Source organism: Lepidothrix coronata, unplaced genomic scaffold (assembly GCF_001604755.1).
Source record: "Lepidothrix coronata isolate B3197 unplaced genomic scaffold, Lepidothrix_coronata-1.0 Scaffold199, whole genome shotgun sequence".
NCBI classification, from domain to species: Eukaryota; Metazoa; Chordata; class Aves; order Passeriformes; family Pipridae; genus Lepidothrix; species Lepidothrix coronata.
The window spans coordinates 1,349,319-1,368,419 of NW_016690379.1; the positions used below are offsets into that span (position 1 = coordinate 1,349,319).

At 54.2% G+C, this 19,101-nt stretch overlaps 2 protein-coding genes across 5 annotated transcripts in view; one reads left to right on the forward strand and one right to left on the reverse strand.

Moving 5' to 3' along the window:
- The window catches only part of LOC108505822 (acidic mammalian chitinase-like), a 26,238-nt gene continuing 7,137 nt past the window's right edge, over positions 1-19,101 (forward strand). The window contains exons 1-3 of one of the 4 annotated variants that reach the window (XM_017832174.1): positions 1-5; positions 2,504-2,509; positions 4,099-4,106. In XM_017832174.1, coding sequence (XP_017687663.1) covers positions 1-5; positions 2,504-2,509; positions 4,099-4,106 — 19 coding nt within the window. Of the gene's footprint in view, positions 6-2,503; positions 2,510-4,098; positions 4,107-13,657; positions 13,677-14,770; positions 14,866-14,983; positions 15,424-19,101 lie in introns of those variants that run through there. The other 3 variants (XM_017832177.1, XM_017832176.1, XM_017832175.1) reach the window with 3 other exon arrangements.
- Positions 16,618-19,101, reverse strand: part of LOC108505772 (acidic mammalian chitinase-like) — a 4,855-nt gene continuing 2,371 nt past the window's right edge. The window contains exons 2-10 of the mRNA XM_017832073.1: positions 18,811-19,068; positions 18,546-18,602; positions 18,275-18,440; positions 18,040-18,164; positions 17,727-17,832; positions 17,454-17,639; positions 17,186-17,305; positions 16,948-17,088; positions 16,618-16,787 (exon numbers count right to left, since the gene is read on the reverse strand). Of these exons, the coding sequence (XP_017687562.1) occupies positions 16,954-17,088; positions 17,186-17,305; positions 17,454-17,639; positions 17,727-17,832; positions 18,040-18,164; positions 18,275-18,440; positions 18,546-18,602; positions 18,811-19,068 (1,153 nt within the window). The 3' untranslated portion in view covers positions 16,618-16,787; positions 16,948-16,953. The remainder of the gene's footprint in view (positions 16,788-16,947; positions 17,089-17,185; positions 17,306-17,453; positions 17,640-17,726; positions 17,833-18,039; positions 18,165-18,274; positions 18,441-18,545; positions 18,603-18,810; positions 19,069-19,101) is intronic.

The window sequence follows — 19,101 nt, forward strand, 5'->3', positions numbered from 1 at the left end:
ATGCTGTGGGAGATGAAGGAGCACCTTAAAGCCACGACAATGCCGGGAGCTGGCCCAGCTGGCCCAGCTGCCCAGCCACGCTGCCCAGCAGAAACACTGGCCCAGCTCCTGCTGAAACTGGCCCGGAGCTAAAGAACAGTGGGAGGCCAAGCTCTTTGCTTGCCTTTGCTTTGATCAACCATGAGAGAGTTAGTATCAAACCAGGACTGAACTGTGAATGAATATTCCCTGGCAGAGGACCGGGATTGTTCCAGGCCATTGTCTCCCAGCCCCAGATGCCTCCTCAGCGTGCACCGGGGGAGGATCTGAAGCCACAGCTCTGATGTGATCCCCAGTGAGATCTCTTTCTCCTCCAGTGGCTGGGGCCTCATTTGGCATCTCCACAAGCAGTGGGTGCAACTGGAGCAGATGGGGCAGGGAAGGAGCTCCTGTGGATTTGCCTGTGCCCGTGGAGCAGCGTTCCCACAGTGCTGCTCCTGTTGCTTATCAGGTGCTCCCTGATAAGGATGAGCCTGGGGCTGCTCAGCCCCAGCACATCCCACATCAGTGGGGCTCTCCCCAAGCCCCTCGGGGTCCTGTCCCATGTGGGCACCACTCTTGGCAAGGGGCAGTGAGAGCATCACCCACCCATGCCCCTCAAAAGGGGGGATGTCACAGGGCGGGAGCCTTTCCAGCACCTCTTCACACAGCTCTCAAACTCCAATTGTTTCCCATGGCTCCAGGGTCTAATAGGATTTTTTGAGGCCTTTTGCTTGCAGTCTGCAGCTCGTTCTACTCACGCCCCTGTCACTCCTGGGTGCACACACTGCACACAGGGTGTCACACCCACAGGACGAGCCGGTGGCTGTGCAGCAAAGTGTGACCATCGAGCCAGAGCTCAGAGGAAGAAAATGGCTTTTGAAGTCATAGAAGAGGTGGATATAACAGATCCTGGCCAAGCAGGGCTCTGTGCTGACCCCGTTTCGTGCTCTGTGCAGCTCGAAGGCAAGTGCAGCAGGCACAGGGTGGGGTCAAGCTTGCAAGGAGATAGAGCCAAGGGTTCCCCGAGTCCTCCCCTCCCTGCTCCATCTGCCACTCCATTCATCCACAGAGCAGAAGAAATCAAGCAAATCTCTTGCTATAAACCAGATTTGCCTTTGTAAGCTTTGAAATAAACCCAAGGATTAAAGTCTAAGGACTTTTTTTTTTTTTCCCCTTAAGTCAGCAACACACATGAAAGAGCCCGTGGGGGCCTGTGAAACCCGGAGCCCAGCACGCTGCAGGGGGTTGGTTATCCTGCAGCCAGAGGCCCCTGGATGAGGCTGGATAAACACCCAGCCCCAGCCTGTCCACGCAGAGCCCCAGTGCTTTAAACACACCTGTGCTGTGAGCCAGCCACGCTCCCAGAGCGTGGGCACAGCCACCGTCAGCACAAACCCGGGGAGCAGGGGAACCATCCCGGGGGAGATGCCTTTGTGCAAAGACAGCAGGAAAAGCCACGGCGAAAAGAAACCCTCAACTTTTATTTATTTTTTTTTTTGCTCTCCCAAACCCACGGGAGAGGCCTGGGCTGAGCTCGCCATCCAACCAGACCAGCTGGGAACAGGGAGAAGGGCTGGTTTCTCCCATCCAAAAGGAATACTTGGATGGTATCAACCAGTCCTGAGTCACTGGACAGTAGTTGTAGCAAGTCTGTCCTCCAGCCTGCCAAGAATAGCACTCATAGCCAGGGCTATTTATTTGCCATTAGGGGTAACTGTGCTCATTAAGTGCTGCTGATGAGCCACCCTGGGCCGGCAGGTTCCCCTGGTCCCCCCTGCTCTGCCAGGGATGGAGTAAGTGGTGGCACCATTCTCCAAATTCAGATCTTCCATTTATCCTTAGTCACCACCTTTCCACAGGCTCCCAGTGCCCAGCTCAGGGCCTTTGTCTGGTGCGTGTTCATCTGGTGGGACACAGGCCCTGGGCTCCCAAATCTGATTGTCTCTGCTAAGCCCTTCCAATAGGAGATTTCCTGTGGAGCTCAAGGACCTCTAAGCGGGTTATGTGCCCATAATTTCTGGCCCTGTTACAAGGCTGCAGTCTTAAAGACAGGGCATGAGGCTTAATGCACGCTTTCAAACTGCTTTGAGGAGTTACAGAGCAAACAAACAATTAGAAAATAAAATTCATTCTAAGAAGAGAAGTTAGAGCTGGGTTTAATGCTGTTCTGGCTGGATTAGTTTCCGCCCTGTGTTTAGCTGGAAATGGCTGAGAGCATTTAGATTTCAACTTAAAAAAAACAACCCAAACCCAATAAACTTCTCCCCAGCGATTGGCCAGGCTGGGTCTGTAACTGGTTTGACAGGAATCAGGAGTTCGGATAGGCTTTCAAACACTCTGGGCCTGTTTATCCAAATGAGGCTCAAAACCAGTCGAGCTGGAAATCTTACAATAAAAGGGGAACATTTGGCTTTCAATCAAGGGTTAAAACTCGGCAGGGACAGCCCAGGCTGCTCACGGGGACTGAGGCTTTGCAAGTCAGCAACTCGTGGTGTTTTATGTTCACCTAAAAGGCAACAGTTCCCACGCTGCACTCGGGCTCGTTATGCTTTTTTGGGGGTGACGACACCCTTAATTCTGCTGGGCTCAAGTTTATAAGGCATGAGACACAAACCCCAATTTCAAGCCGTCCTGGAACACCATCAGAGCTGTCACACGGCCACAGTGGCAGTCTGCACCCCCTGTTACAGGCAGGAAAATAGTTCCACAGAATCAAGAATTAACATCCAAATCCTCCTCGTTAGACGTGTCCCCCAGATCGCTAAACGAGCTGTCACTTCCCCCAGCCGGGTCCCTCCCAGTCCCCCCAGCCTTTGGGGAGGGTTTGGAGGTTATCTGTGGAGATTTGAGGAGCCAAGGGCTGGCTTTCTTTAAGTTAAGGGGGGGGGAACCTCTGGGAACAGTCCAGAACTGTAAAAATAATAGATGTATTGGGCCGGCTCAAATCTCATTACGTGGCTGTGCCGGAGGAGGCACAGACAACTGTGCCTGCAGTGCCAGCAGCCACCTGGTTGCTAACACCAGTTAAGCACAATCACTGGGAATTTAAGGGGAAAAAAGCCCAGGGGTAAGCTGGGCTAATATGTTTAATCACAGCTGTAATTGGTAACCCGGGTCTGACCCCAGAAACAGGCCTAGCAGGCAGGGTAAACAATAAAGCAAGACTCTAAAGCCCAGCCTACACTTATAGCTAATAAGTCCTTTCAAAACACACAGTTGTGAAATAAGGCCGTGACTGAACCGTGTGAAATGCGACTGGGGGGAGAGGGAGGGCAGGGGCAGAAAACAAACCCCCTTTAACCCACGAGCTGCTCCCTCAGCCCATGTTCTCCAGCACGTCCCCATTCCCGGCAGTCCAGACCAAGGTCAGGCAGACCAGGCTCCTCAAAGCTTATCTCCCCCCTGGCTCCAGGGCACTGGGCTCTGCTCAGCACCTCAACACCTATTGTGGTGCCTGGATGTCTTTTTGTCTTTTGTCAGCTCGACCCTTTGTTTGCTCTTTGTCGCCTGTAACCGGATCCCACTCCTGGGACCTCGGGATGTGCGGACGGGACAGGTCAGGACACATTTTGGGCATGTCCAGGCAGTTCCATTTGTCCTACCAAGGACCTTTAAATACTCCCCTCTGCTTCTGTGTGGATGGGAGCTGGATTTCCCCACAGCACTTGCACACAGTGGCTTTTGCAGCCCAAGCCCAGGGCTGCAGCGAGGGACCACAGTGTTCCTCAGAGCCCTCTTTCACAGAACACCCTCCCTCTGTTCCACTTCCCTTGCTGCCTGCCTTGTTCCCTCATGGAAAACAACCTATCTGACCCTGTCATATCTGTTCAGAGGTATTTTGGGAAGCAAACATTGCTGTACTCAAGGGAGTAACAGCAGAAAGCGTTGCTTTTCTTCACACTCCTTAGGACTTTGGACCTAGTTTTCCACTGGTGCTGAGCTCCAGCTGCCACAGGACTTTTCTCCTTGGTCTCACCAGATTTCTGCTGGACCATGTTGATGGTTCAAGAGGACGTTTGTTCAAAGCTCAATATCATTGAGCAGAGATGAAGCCTCAGACTTTGGCTCCTCACGAAGCCGCCTCGGTGGATTTGACCTCACGCTGATTTCTGAGGTGGTTTCCTGTTCTTTGCATTTGGTTATTGTTTTTTTTCCACATCCTCTCTGCAGGATGCAATGGCCTCCACCCACCTCTGTCCCTGTGAGGGGGTAGAAAGGGGACCCTGGCACAGGGCCAGGGGACCTGGGGCATGGTGGGGATGGAGGTGTTTGCACAGTCAGGGCCAGGGAAAGTTGTCAGCTGTGAAACCTGGGTCAGGCTTGTTGGTTTATGAGATAAAACGAGTCCAGAGCCCTGGTTCTCTCTTGGAAACCAGGACCAGCAGAGCTCCGGGATAAGGCACTGCAGTGAGACGTGCCCTGGACATCCCCTGGTCCTGCTCCACCCCTCTGCCCTTCAGCAGCCCTTGGCGATAACATCTTCCCCCAGTCCTGCTCCAGCCCAGGGTAAACAGCACGTGTGAGACACAGCTGGGCCGCAGAGGCCATTGCCCCTGGTAATTGTCCCTTATCGCAGCACCCTGGGGTGTGGCCACCTAGCCCTGCTCTTTCCCCTCTGGAAACTCCCAGAATAAATCCTGACTCCAGTCAAAACACCATTTCCCCCCCACACACACACCTGGGAACAGGTGAACCCAGCGCTAACTGTGGTGGCAAACCCAGGGATAACTCGGGACATGGGAGCCAAATCCTCCTCAGCACCGCAAAGGCACCCACGGAAAACCATCCTCGAGGGGGTTTGGGGTCTGACCTGGGAGAGGCACAGCCAGCACGGCCCAAAACTGAGCCTGAGAGATGCCAGGTCTTGTTTCCAGGCCAGAGGTGCCGTGTCTTGTTCCAAGCCACAAAGCCCAGGCAGGACACAGGGAGCTGTGCCGGTGCTGCTGCCCGCTGGGATAATGGGATAAGGGGCCAGCATTCCTCCCCTTTCCCAGCATTTTTCGGGCAAACCTTCCTCCTTGGGTCTCTCTCACACCTTTCCTTCTAAGGGAGGCTGGAGGGAGGGATATATTTAGGGATTTCACACTCCACTGACACGCAGCCGTGCTACGAAAAAGGGATTTTTTTTCTTTTCTTAGAAACAAGAAGTTAAAAAAAAACCCAAACCAACGAACCCCTCTGGCTGAAACCACAGGACGGGATTTTTTTTTTAGGTGGTGAGAATGTGACTCGGCTGCCAAACTCCAGCTCAGCCAGGCTGTGAGGAGCTGCCAAGGCAGCACATTGCCGAAATCTGCGTTTATTGCTCATAAAGCATTAACCCAGGGGAACGTTGGTGCAGCTCCATGGCAACCCCAATCACCGGCACAAAAACAAGGGCAGGAGCACCAAAGGCTCTGTGGCTGGAGCAGCTGGTAAGTGAATTTACTGACCCTGTTCAGAGCCGCCCCGAGTCTCTGCTGGGCTTGAATGTGTTTTCTGAAAGGCTGTGAAAAGCAGGTTATTTACCCCCAGTTCGGAGGGGAAGAGCAGGAGACGGTCACAGATTAAAGCGATTTCCACTGTGGCACCACAGACCTGAGCTGCCACCACGGAGCCCTTTGCTCGAGGGTTTTGTATGACGCAGTGTCAACCAGAAAACGGGACCTTTCTGGGAAGTTCTGTGCTTTCCCACCAGGCTGAAGGGATCCAGTCAGTCCCAGCAGACTTCAAAGACTCGGTGTAGCAGGTGCTGCTTAGCAGAAGAGAAGACAAGTAGGTTTAGGGCTTCAGATCTGGGCCTGCTCTAGTTCATGGCACGCTGACCTGGTCAGGGCTGGCTCCAGATCTCATTCCCCTCACAGACTGTGGATCTGGCCAGATGGATCCGGCTTCCCCTCCTCTCCCTCCCCACCAGCCCACTTCTTAGTCCGCAGCTCAACTGCCCAGCCTGGATTATGTCAGGAATAATCTACAGCTAAAGCTCTGCCCAATCCACCCCTCTCCCTGTGCCCAGACTGCAAATCCAGGGTGGACTTCTGTGCTTCCCTGTTGGCCCAGGCCCCAGCGTGGGAGAGCAGGGACAGTGGGAGAAGGTCCTTGGGGTGCTTCTCAGGCTACACCCACAAATATGAAAGAGGCCATTGCTTCCCAGGGCCCAGCAAAGATCCCAGTCCCTGCAAACAGCAATTAGGGCACAAAGAGGCCCAGATAAAGCAGGGCAACACCCTGCCAGAGCTTAGGTCTGGGTGGTGCCTTTTCCCAAGCTGATCCCAGCTTGGAGAGATACCTCCTGGGTAGCAGGTGGACTCTTGCAGGACTGCTCCAGGCTGTTCCCAAGGGTTCCTCGCCCTCCCTGGCGAAGGTGGCTAATTGGTTTTGGTGGGGTGCTGCACCTGGGCAGGGGGAGGCAAGGGCAGGGTGTCCCACAGGGACTCACCCTCCGGGGCTTTGCAAACCTCCCCACCATCCACGAGTCCCCCCCGGCCGGCGTGTTCTCCCAAACCACAGCCCGGCTGCTCCGCAGGGAACTCCAAGGGCCAGCCGAGCATCAGAGCACGGGCAGGCTCAGTATCAGCCTTCACACGTCTCTGTCTGTCTGTCTGGCAGCCTCCGAGGAGGAAGCAGATGTGGTTTTCTCCACCCTGCCTGTTGCGAAGTCCCACAGAACGTTCTGTTACTCCAGAAAGCCCGGGAGGCCGGAGCCGAGCTGGGATGTGGGCACGGAGCTGGAGCTGGCCCTGCACTGCTGGGGGTGGGAGCTGTTCAAGTAGGGGTCATGTACTCAAAAGCCTGGGTCTGAATTGCACACAGAGTTCAGCTGCGTTTGGACCCCAAATTTCGGGTTAGAGCCACGTCTGTTACTCACAGGAGCAGCTCATAAGCTCCCCCTTCATATTTTGGCATTCGAGCAACAGGCAAGGCTTTGGCAGAGGCTCTGGGGGCATTTTTCCACTCAGGAAATGAAGAGAGTCATGATTTTATCTGTGTACAGCTGAGGGGAGGAGGTGGGAGCTGGATTCCTGAGCCATTTTCAGGTCAGATCTTGGTGCCTGTCCAAGGTTTTGATCTGTTGCTCAGTGTCTGCTCAGGACTTTGGTCTCACTTTACAAAAACCCAAGAGCTCCGAGTGGAAGCAGGTTGGGAACGAACCAGGGACACTTAAACCTGCTTGAGCTAAACATAACTTCAGTATCCTGGCAATAGTCCCCAGGAGGCTGCCCTGAGGTGTGCCGGGGATGTGATGGCCCCAAGGACATTGCAAGGGCAGAGGTGACCACGAGGGACCAGCCACCGGCCCAGGCTGCTCCATCCACTGCTGCTGAGCAGCGTTCCCAAAAAATCCTTGGAGTGGTTGTCCTGCACCACTATCTCACACTGTAATTAGTGCTTTGGGGAGCCCAGTTATACCCCAGCCCTGCCCCTCCCCACCCAGCAGTAATGGCAGGGGCAGTCCCACTCCCACCCCAGACAGCTCTGTCCCTGTCTCCACAGGGAGGGCAGCGAAGCCGTCTGGGATCTCTCGGCACCTCTGGAATTTGAGCAGGCACCGAGACACAAACAGGGTGGCTCAGCTGTGCCAAGAACAACTGGAAATCCAGCCTATGGACACTGTTCCCCACCAGGAAAAGGCTGTGCAAAGGAGAGCAGAAGGCTCTGGGTGCAGAGGGGGGTGAGCTGTATCACAAGGGGAGGAGCCCCCCGGCTGCAGAAGAAACAACACCGTGGCTGACACAGCTCCCTGTTGGGCACAGCAGCCCCAGGGAGGGCCTGTCATCACAGCAGGACTCTCCAGAGCCTTTGGCAGCAGGGATTTGCAGCCACATTCCTTAGAAAACAAAAGGATTGGAAAAAACAGTGAGGACAATAACTCACTTTTCCCTTCCCTTCCTGTAATTCCCTCACTCCGAGGGAATTACACACAGGGCTCTGGAGAAACCTTCCTGACAGCTGGGAAAGCACAGCTGGGTCTGTGGGCAGAGACAGGGCACAGGGACAGAGGTGCCAGGCAGGGACTGACCCCTTTGCTTGATCAGGATGTGTCCTGCTGCTTCCCTTCCCAGCCAGCCCCGTCCTGGCTGGACACAGAGGGCTCAGCAGCTCCCCCTGACCTGCACAGGGCACCCCAAGGCCTGCACACCTGAAGTGTTCTCAACCCAGCTACCCCCAAAACCAGCCCACAAAGTCAGATGCTGTTTCTCCCCCCGATTCCCAGGAGGTCAGCTGAGTCCCAGGAGAGCAGAACGCCCTGCCTGGGGCAGGCCAGTGGTTTGTGAAGGAGCCAGAGGTTGAAGTGGGATGTCTCCCCAAAACTGAGATTCCAAACCACCCAGTCACACACTCCCAGCAGCTCCAGTACCGATGGGCCCCTGTGTCAGGGCTGGGACCTGCCCACACCGTGTCTGCTCTCCCTGAGCAGGCTCGGGTCTGGATGCAAAATCCTGTTGGTAACCCATGATTTGGAAGCCAAGAATATGGTTAAGTTGCTGCCCAAAGGGGTGGATCACCAGCATTTGGGAAATCTGGATCTCAGAATTGGGGATACCACGGCAGGGTCCAACAGGAATTCCAGCTCACGGGCTTTTGTGACCTCCAGGACAGGGTTCTGGGGACATCCATCGAGGTTTTCCACTCTGTTCAGCCTCTTGGAGGATCAAAAACAAACCAGATCCCTGCTACCCATCCCAAGGTGTGCAGCCAGCTGAAATCCCTTGTGTCCCCATCCCATTCCTCCCAGCTGGCTGGAACACTCTCCATAGGGCTGATCCTGCTGCTCCCACCCGCCCGCTCCTGGTTTGCTCCAGCTCGCTCTTCCTCAGTTTCCTGCTGCACAGGGAGGTTCACTTCCCGTTCTGGAAGCACCTGGAGACTTGTGAGCCTGGAAAGGTGCATTGCCAATGAGGGGAAGGAGCTGGGAATGTTGCTGTGAGGCAGCTCCTGCCAGAAAGAGGATGGATGCTGAGAAGGTCTCCCCGCAGCAAACATTGCACAGGAGGGGAAGGGAGGGGAAAATCACCTTCCAGCTTCCCTGGAGCAACAGCCAGAAGAAAACACAGAGCCCAGGACTGTTTTCTTCTGGTCCCTGCAGAGGGGCCTTTCTCAGCCTCGGGATGGAAATGGCCCAGTGGAGCAGGGAAACATTCCCATGTGCCCCATTAGTCGTGGCTGACGGGGCTCCTGGGATCTCCACTCCCTCCTGTGCCTGCAGCTCTCCCCGAGATAACCAGTTCAGATTGGCCTCCCGCACATGCCCTTGAAATCTGCGGAGGCTGGAAGAGTAAACAGACCTTAAAAGGGTCTCAAATTCCAGCCTTCCACTCCCTCTTCTCAGGAGTGCTCCTGAGGGGAGCAGCTTTCGCAGAGACCAGGCAGCTGGAGGCCTCTTGGTCACACAAAGCAGCTAAGAATAACTGCCAGCCCTGAGCCTGCCTGCTCCAGAGCCCGGGAGGGCCCTTCCTTGGCGTCTGTCCACACTTGTCAGCCATAAATGGCTGTTTTCCCTCTTTCTAGCAAGGCCACATTGTGCTCCCACTGTTGTGCTCCCCCACTAGAAATTCCAGCTCGGAGCTGCCAGCGCTTGAGATCTCGGCACAAGTCTCCTCATGTTTGAGGCTTTTCTTGCCCTCCTGCAAGGGGTGAGACTTTAATTAAAGAAAGGTTATTGCTGAGCAGAAAACTGAAAACAGGAACTGGCTCTGCAGATCCACGCTCGGGTCTGAAACACGGGAGTCAGCTGGAGAACAGGCAGGTCCTTCCACTGCAAACCAAACACTCCAAGGGAGTTTTTTCACATCAGCACCGTTTTGTTGGGAAGGTTTCTCAGAACCAGGCTGGAATTTCTCCCCAAACAGCAAGGGAGGAAGGCAGCAAGTGAGCCTCTGCCTAGAGTCACCTGTGGGGTGACAGCTCTCCATGTCAGTCCCTTCTTCTGGTGTGTCCCACCTGGACCTGGATCACTCCCACCCAGAATCTCAGGTTCTGTCTCCTTCAGAACTAAAACAAGACAAAAAAACTCCTCTTTTTTTTTTTTTTTTTTTTAAGGAACAAGGAAGAAAATAAAAAGAGTTCTTCTCCAGCCAGCTTTTTCCCAGCAGGAGCAGAACAAGGGTGTCCACTTCAAAGGTGTCACCTGAGACACACCTAAGCTGAGGCCTTTAGAGGCATCTGAGTGCTTCAGAGACATGTAAGCAAGTAAATCATCTGAAGGGCCACCTTGGACTCTATAAATGCCCCTGGGTATGCGAAAAATTGGCCACAATTACTCTGTGGGGTGCTTACCTTACATGATTGTCTTAATTACACGGGGCTGCCTAATGACACTTTATGCAGCTTTAACTATGCAAAGAAAGGCATCACACGTGGGACAGAAAAGGTTCTGACCACACCACGGCCAACGTGAGAAAACCAGCAGCCTTCCTGATGGACCCACTTTGCCTCCTGCTCTCTGACCCTGCTCAGCAGGTTCCCAGATAAGATGAAAGCCCTGGGTGTGATCCCAATGATGGCAACACACTCCTGGATCGGGCTCGGGATACGGGGACTTTCCAGCTGAGCAGCACCGTGACTGTCCTTCAGCTGGGGCTGTTTGTGCCGGGGTGGGATCTGTTCCCAGGTGACTCCCTCCTCCTCCTCCCAGCCCTGGAACCTTGGGAGGTGGATTTTTTCCCCCCGTTTCTTTGGGTTTTTTTGAGCGATGCCACGTAGGCCCAGAGCAGAGCGTGTGTCTTATCTCACAGCCACCCACATGAAAGGAGGAACTTTGCAGCCACGTCAGAGCTGCAGGGGAGGCAGGGAGAGCACAGCCCTGCCGGGCAGGTAGGACGTGTGTGCCGGGGAAAGGTGCCTTGCCAGGGACTCTGCGTCTGGCTTGGGGTTTTCCCAGGAGCTGAGGAGCAGTCAGGTGGGGGGTTGACTTCAGCCTGTCTTAAAGACTTGTTGTAAACTGCTCAGATTTCCAAACACCTGAGCAAATATATAACCCGCTCTGAATAACACACCACTGTCAGCGTGCTCTGATTTGATGCCCCCCCTTTTTTTTTTAATCCCCCTTTTCCAGGCATTTCGAAGCCCCAGACTGAAGGTGTGTTATGAAGTGGTTCTGCTTTGCTACTCCAGCTCTTTTTTCTCCACACACACAGCCTGCTGGATCCCCCAAAAGTGCCCCAGTTTAGGCTCTGCCTCGGGACACGAACCTCCCAAGTTTTGTGGAGGGCAAACGACCCTTTCCACTTCCAAAAAACGACACAGCTGCCTTAGAGAGGGTGGGATGGGGGAGCACCACTGGAGAAGCAAATCCAAATATAACCCTGGAAAAGCATTCCACTCCAATTAATTATTAGCAGCGAAACAACGTTTTTAAAAGAGAAAGGAAAATATTGTGCTGAGCTGAGGAAAAAAAAAAAAAAAGAGGGAGGTCTGCCAGCCCTGGAGTGTGTTTATCCCGGGGGTTGTTTAAGCCCTTAGTGCTGAGTTACTGACAGAGCCCAGCTGTTCCCGAATCTCAGCCCTCCCCTGTGCTCTCCAGTGGACTCTGCTCTCGTCTGCACCCAAAAAAGGGCCGCGTTTCCCTTCCCGGCCCTGCCTGACGTGGCTGTTCCCTGCACGTCAGCAGGCCCAGCTCCTCAGCAGGAAGCTGGCGAGAGCTTCTGCAAAACAAGTGACGTAGGAGCAGCCACAGAGCACGGCAAAAGCCTCCCACGAGGGCAGGGGGAGCGGGGCTGGGGAGCAGAGCCGCTTCCAAAGATGGACATCCCTCTGTGACCGGGACATCCCTCCGTGACCGGGGCGCTGGAGCCCCGGGAGCTCCAGGGGTGCTGCTGGGAGGGGGGGCACAGGCTGGTTTTCCAGTTTTTATGGATATTGGCATGGGAACAAAGGGCTCTGAGTGGGAAGCATGTTCAGGGTGCCAGGAAGAGGGAATGCATCCAGCCTGGAAGGGAGGAAGGAAGGGAAGGGAGGCACGGAGGGCAGCTCCGTGTGGGGCATCCCAGTCCAGGGCACCTTTCCTCAGGGATAATGGGGATTGTCGGGGTGGGATGGGTGGGGAAAACAGGTCATGTTCCATGTCCCAGCCACGGATGGGACAAGGGGGTGTTCACTCCCCTGCGGGTAAAATAAAGGGTCAGCAAACTAAAGGAGGGCCCCTTCCCACCCCCATCCCCGGGTCTGCCCCGTGAGGAGGAATTACGGCTGCTACAAGAAATTATAACATGAACGCTTTTTACTTCCGCTTCCCTCTCTCCCCCCGAGCCCTGGCAGCCTCTCAGGGCTCTCTCAGCCCCAGGCCAGCCCCAGGAGAGTCCCCACAGTGACAGCCAGGAATACAGGATCAAACCCAGGGCAGTGCCCCCAGTGCAGCTTCCCCACTCCCCCGTCAGCCGAACTGGGTTCACACGCTGTTCCCGGTGTTCCCTCCCTGCAGCACAGCCCTGGGCCAGCAGTAATTGGGAGTTTCTTTGATGAATTTGCCTTTTATTGCTTTCAAGTTCACAGCAGTTCTCAGCCTAAACGGGTTTTCTCCCATGTCTGCAATATTCAGAATTATTGGCTGAATCCACTCAGAGTGACACATCAAATCACACACTGGTTTGGGGTGGAAGGGACCTGAAAGATCATCAGCTTGTTCCAACCCCCTGTCCCAGGACAGGAACCTCCTGTATCCAGGAGCTTGTGGAAGGAAAGGCTCTTTCAAAGGTGCTGCTGTACCTTCCCCAGCTCCATTCCCATCCCTGGATATGCTCCAGCACCTCAATGTCTTTCTTGGAGCGAGGGGCCCAGAGCTGGACACAGGATTCAAAGTGTGGAATTTTGTGGCCCCATAAACTCCACACCCTTAAACTCCACATAATCTGCCAACCCTCTCCCTGGATCTTGAGACACACTCATATATTCTCAATTTCTGAGTTCATTCCTGAGGCTCCTTCGTTTCCATGAAGGTTTTTAGGCTTCCCCCTTCTACTGCACTAACCTGAGGGAGTGGGATATACTGGCAAAAGATCTTGTTCCCTTGCTGCCCCAGAAACTCTGAATGGGAAAAAGGGTGGAGGTGCCTGGGGAGATAAACCCCATCCAGCAAGATTGGGAAACAAAACTGTTCTTGCAAAACAAGGCCAGTGGCTGCTGAAGTGTGGGGACAGAGATAACGTCTCTGCTTAGAATCGAGGCCACGTTTCACCCTGTTCAGGAAAGCTGAACTGGGGGTCAGCCTGACTTCTGGGCTATTTTAAGCCCTGTGGGTTGAAGGGCACCTGGAGCTGCTGCTTCAGGACCGAATGTTTAATTTAAAGGCTATTTGGTTGCTTGGGTTTCCAGGGCCCGAAATGCTACTGAATTATTTTAAAAACCTTTATTGTGATGAAGCAAGGGCGTTCGTGGGTGTAAGTGAGAGGAGCTGGTGCCCTGGGGAGGGGGTGTGAGGGTCCACATCTGTTTTTAGACCCCTAAATTTTGTTTTCCTGGTTCCCTGGCACGGTGGCCGCTGGAGGCACAGGATCAGCTGCTCCCCCTCCCTGCCTGGGTTGTCTCAGCAACAGTTGCCTCAGTACTCCTGTTGTGTCCTGTAAATGTTTAATGGGAAGCTTATCTCTCTTACCTCCCCAGATGGCTCAGGTTATTGAGCTTGTGAACACGGATTAATTGGAAATGGGCAGATGTTGGCTAACCAGAAAAAGAGCTTAGTAAGTAATTAGATGAGCTGGGATGGTGGTGTGGGGGCAGAGCATCCTCTGAAGGGTTCAGAGGGAAAAGGACGGGGCTGAAAGGAAGTTCCTGCTCCCTGCTCTGAGGTCCTGGCAAGGACCAGAGCTCCTGAGCACTGGATGAGATGCAGGACAGTGTCCCAACGTCCGTGTCCAGCCCAGTGGCAGCCACAGTTCAGTGAAGGATTAGTCCCCAGCACTCCCAGCTTGTCTCAGCTCCCAATCCAGGGCATCTGGTTCTTTCCTGATAATGGGGATTGTCGGGGTGGGATGGATGGGGAAAACAGGTCATGTTCCATGGCTGAACCTGCCCCTTGGAACCCTGACTGCAGGGAGTTGGAGATCTGAGTGCTCAGGGCTGACATTTTCCTAAGTAATAGATTATATTAGTTCAGGCTGTAATATGCGTTACCAATCTTAAGTGGATTTTTGAAGATTAAATGCCTTAATAAATCCAATTTTTGAAAGATCAGACTATGAAAAAAATTTCATGGAACGTAAGGTCCACAAAAATAACGAACCATCCAGAGCAGCTGAAAGGAAGCTCCAGTTATCCATGTGGTATTTCCTGAGCTACAATAACACCCCTGTGCAGTCCATCCCTGCACATCCAACCTTTCTGCAGCCCCCTGTGCCCACCTGCACCCACCTGTGCTGGGGCACAGACGTTCACGTGCAGGTGAGGGATTTGTGGATCTGTCTCAGGTGAACACAGGAGCCTTTCCAAGGCCTGTTCTCACCTGCCAACAGACCAGGCAATAATGTAGGGACTAGCACTTGGATATGGGGCTAGGTGGGAGGATCTGCAGCCCATTCCCAGGCAGACAGAGCACCCTGATCCCTGGAGTTCACCACCACAGGGAGCTGGGGGACGCGTTGCCTCCACCCCGAGCACCAGGGAACGTCAGGGAGATGCCTGCAGTGCAGAGTCAAGGTCTATTTGGGGAACAGGATGGTCAGAAATCGAGTTTGAGTGTTTCACAACATCAGAGAAGCTTGAGATTCGTTTACAGAGCCTAATTATAGCAGTTTAGTGCCAGGAGAGAAAGAGGAAAGATGAAAGATGTGCTGTGAGGGAAGAATATACAATGGGCAATTGCAGCACTGCATCAAATCCTCACGAAAAAAACTCTTCTAAATCCCTAAAAAATATCCCTGGGGACAAAAGGTGAGCTAACTACACTCTAGAAGTAGAGGGGTGGGAAATGGCTGCAGCATTTCGTAATCAGAGTGAGTCAGATGGTATTTCTGGGAATGTGCATGCAGGAGGTAGGAATCTCCCCGGGGAGCAGGGAATGGTTGGTATCTGAAAATCAGCACTTCTTTAGTTCCACTCAATGAGCTGTGGAGAGAAGGGAAACCAAATGCCAGAGGAAGACAGTGTGAAGCAGAGCAGATCCAGCCGTTGGAACAAGGAGTTGGGACTGGGGAAAACAGCTTAAAAATAGAGACCTTTCAACAAAGGACCTGATGTCATGAGAATCAGAGAGAGATGAGTCCCTCCTGGCTGTCCTGAACAGTGTCTGCGTGGAGCCTCCTGGCCAAGACCTGTTGTCTTCAGGAGGAGGGAATTCGAGGAGCTTTAAGGCTTTCTTGCCATGAATCTGAACGAAACCAGATGCCAGAGATTTGCTGGATGGAACGTGTTGGTGGTGGAGTCCCCACCCCTGGAGGTGTCCAGGGAACGACTGGACGTGGCCCTCAGTGCTCTGAGCTGGGTGACAAGGTGGGCATCAGGCACAGGGTGGATTCCATGGCCTCGGAGGTCTTTTCCAGCCTGAATGATTCCATGGCTCTGCGTTACACGGTGCTGGATCTTCAGCCAGGGCTTCCCACGGGATGGATCCCACGGCAGCTGCAACCTGCGCCCTGCAGGCACACCAAACGATCTGTTTTGGAGGAACAGAGAGAAATTTGGCCCAGGCCAGCTCCCAAACCCCTCTGAAAGCCCTCCACGAGGCAGCTGAGCAGATGCCAGCCCTGCTGGTGTTCCAGCCACCTCCCTGCACAGCTCCTGTTACCCCATCAGCTCCATCAGCTCCATGTGCTGATGGACACGTGTGGGGGTTCCATGACTGGGAGGTGGGAGGGAGCCTTTTCCTGACTCCATTTACAGGCACTGGATTGTAGTGGCAGCAGCTCCAGCGAGTGCACACAGACCAGGCTGGATGTGGGCCAGCTCTGCACATATTTGACCACTGACACCGTGGTTGTATTTCCCTTGTTCTGTCACACTCCTGGAGAGGGGACAGTTTATCTAAGAAGGTCAGTAGTCCCCAAGTACAGCTCAGTTATTAAAAGCTGTTAAGCCATTGAGAGACTGGCAATATCACCACAGGAGGCCCAGACAGGCCTCTTTAACCAGGCTCCATGATTAAATGATGCTCCATGCATCCCTAATCAAGTTTTGGCTTGCATGGCCTATTCCTTCCCCTGCATGTCCCGCTCAGCTCCAATTAGTTTCTGTCTTTAAACTGACCCCTCAAGCCCATTTTCCTGCGGTAAATGTTTATTGTGCTGGTAAGGAAAGGCAGAAGAGACAGAAACTGAGCTTAAATTCTTGGTTAGATAGATAAGCAGGTGACTTAAACACTTGAGATGGCCAAAAAGAGTGGATTTATCAAAGTGCTCCATTTCTACATGAAAGTGCTAAAAAATTCCTCTTAATCCCAGATCTCTGTTTGAGACTAAATAAAGAGGAACAAGAACTGAGCTTTCTGCCCTGCAATCACATTTCCTCTGGAAATGTTAGCAGAAGACTCCAAGAAAATCGCTCCATCCACAGGGCTGGGAAGAGTGGGCAACATTGACACCTGCTGTTGGCGTTTTTAATTGCTGCTGTTCCCAAGCACAGCCCACAGGATTGCTGGGAAGCCGAGAGCATGGAAACAGTCAGGATGAGTTAAAACAGGGAGATTTGTTGCTTCTGCAGAAAGCTTTATTTAATCATTCTTATTGTGTGCAATTAGATCAGAGGGGTCTGTTGGTTGGAACAGGACTGGAATCTTCATGGCCAGTCCCCTGAATTGCTCCTTCCATGTTTAGGAGCTACAGGGACTTGAGGACTGGACTGTTCATGGATCTTGCAGCCTGAAAAGAAAGCAGGAAGCAGTTTGCCTTTGGGAAGGGATTCTGTTTGGAAGGGACCCTCCTCCCTGCCCTCTCTCCATGGCCCCAGGGCACTCTGAGCACCCCCTGCCCTTTGGAGCTGCTGGAGGGACACCAAGGCCGTGTTCCTGCCGGGACTCACCGCTGGTCACAGACCGAGGCCCTTCTTCAGGGTGGAGATCAGGGGGTATTTGCCTTCATGGCAGAAAGTGCCAGTGAAGTCATCCAGGTCGATGGTCCAAACCATGGCCCCTCCAAAGTTGTTCTGCTTCAGCCAGTCGACCTGTTTGGGGCCGGGCAGAAATCCCGATCAGCCCCAGGAGCTGCTCCTGCAGGAGCCTCCTGCCTCCTTCCCAGCACAGCCCCACGTCCCACCAGACCTTTGCACTGAAGCTCTTCGTGTTGTCGTAGCCAATCCACTCGTTGCCCTTGTAGGCATAGGGCACGTCCTCAGGGGCATCCCAAGCCTGGGTGGCTCCGGTGTTCAGGAACGAGCAGATCTAGGAAAGAAGGGCAGAGCGGGACAAGTCAGCGAGTGACCTGCCAAAAAGGGCCTGTGCAATGTTGCCTGGGGTCAGAACTCTTGGTTGGGAAGACAGAGGATGGTTTGTGCTGCTCTGGGTGTCTGGAGGTGAGGGCCACACGTACCTCATAGTAAGCCAGAAGCCCGGCCTCCCTGGTGTAAGGTCCTGCTGGCCCAGGGCCCGAGGTTGGGGCCCCAATCCCAGTGTTGGAGGGGTTTTGCAGGGTGAAGGTCTTTCCGTAGGTTGGGAAGCCAACCAGGAGCTTCTGAGCTGGGGCACCATTGTTCTTCCAGTAGTTCATAGCGTATTCCTGTAAAAATCCCACGGTTCAAGTGAGTGCCAGGCTTTGTTGGCAGGAAGAGGAGCTCAGTGTCAGAGGCTCCCAAAATGTCCTCACCACACTGAAGGTGCTGCCGCTGCTGAACAGGGGGCTGTTCTCGCCAGTGGAGCCGTCCCAGGGGCTGTGGAAGTCGTAGGTCATCACGTGGATGTAGTCCAGGTACCTGTGGAGAGCATTGGCTGTGCCCTGACCCCCTCAGGCACCAGAGCTGACGGTTCCTCCAGCGCTGGCCGGTCACCCCCTGTCCCAGCCCGGCCATGGCCCCACTTCCTGCACATCTGGGTCCCTCAGGGGCTCTTTGCAGCTTTGACTGCAGCACTTGCAGGACACCAGTGCAGTCCCACAAGTGATCCCAGGCTTTGCTACTCACTTGCCCAGCTCAGCAATCTCGTAGCCAGCCTGGATGGTGGAAAGTCCTCCAGCCACAGCCGCGGTGACCAGGAGACGGGGCTGGTTGGTCTGTTTGGCTTCCTGCTCAAAGGCTACCAGCAATTCCTGAGGGATGCCAAGGAACAGGGCTCAGCCGGGGGCTCTGGGCTCAGGCTTTGCCTCTGCCTGGGGCTCAGGCCAGAGCTGTGCCAAGCAGAGGCCTTGAGCAAACCCACCTTAACTAGGACAGTGAAGAGCCCCTTGTCCTGGGCTGGGCTGCCCCTGGAGCCGGGGTATTCCCAGTCCAGGTCCAGCCCATCGAATCCATACTGGCGCAGGAATCTGACAACGGAGTTGATGAAAGTCTGGCGGTTCTGGGGGGTGGAAACCATCGTAGTGAACCTGGGCAAGCAGAGCAGGAGAGAGTTTTGGTTAGACTGGGGCCTCCTTCCATTCTCCCTCCCTTTCCAGGGCACCATTATTGGAAAGAGATAGTTTGAATTTTACTTTTCTGTGCCGAAATTCCATCCTCCAATGGCCAGCAGGGTCTTCAGGTTTCTGTTCCTGCAAAGGAAGGGACAGCAACCTGTGTTACTGCAAGGCTTTGGTGGAGCTGTGGCCTTTCCAGGCCCTGTCCTTTAGGTGGGAAGCGTGAACAGCAGGTCCCCAACACCCTGAGCCACTGTCCCCGTGCTCAGAGGAGCGGGGCTGTCCCCTGCCCTGCCCTGGCCCAGAGGGAGAACAAGCCCTGCCCTCTGCTCCCAGCACATACTGGTTCTTCAGGCCGTTGAAGGATTTGTAGAGGGTCTCGTCGTTCCATTCATAAGTGGTGATCTCGTTGTTGTTCATCCCGGCGAAGGCGTAGATCAGGTGGCTGCACAGGTTGGGGTCGATGTTCTCGGGGGTGTATTTCCCCTCCCCAGGCCTGTACTGGGCCCAGTTGGTGAAGTAACATGTCAGCACGTAGGCAGTGCCTGTGGGGAGACACAGGAGCTGGGGGGGCTGCCTGCTGCTCCTCAGACACCAGTGGCTTCAGGCAGAGCATCAGGAGCAGATCTGCTGG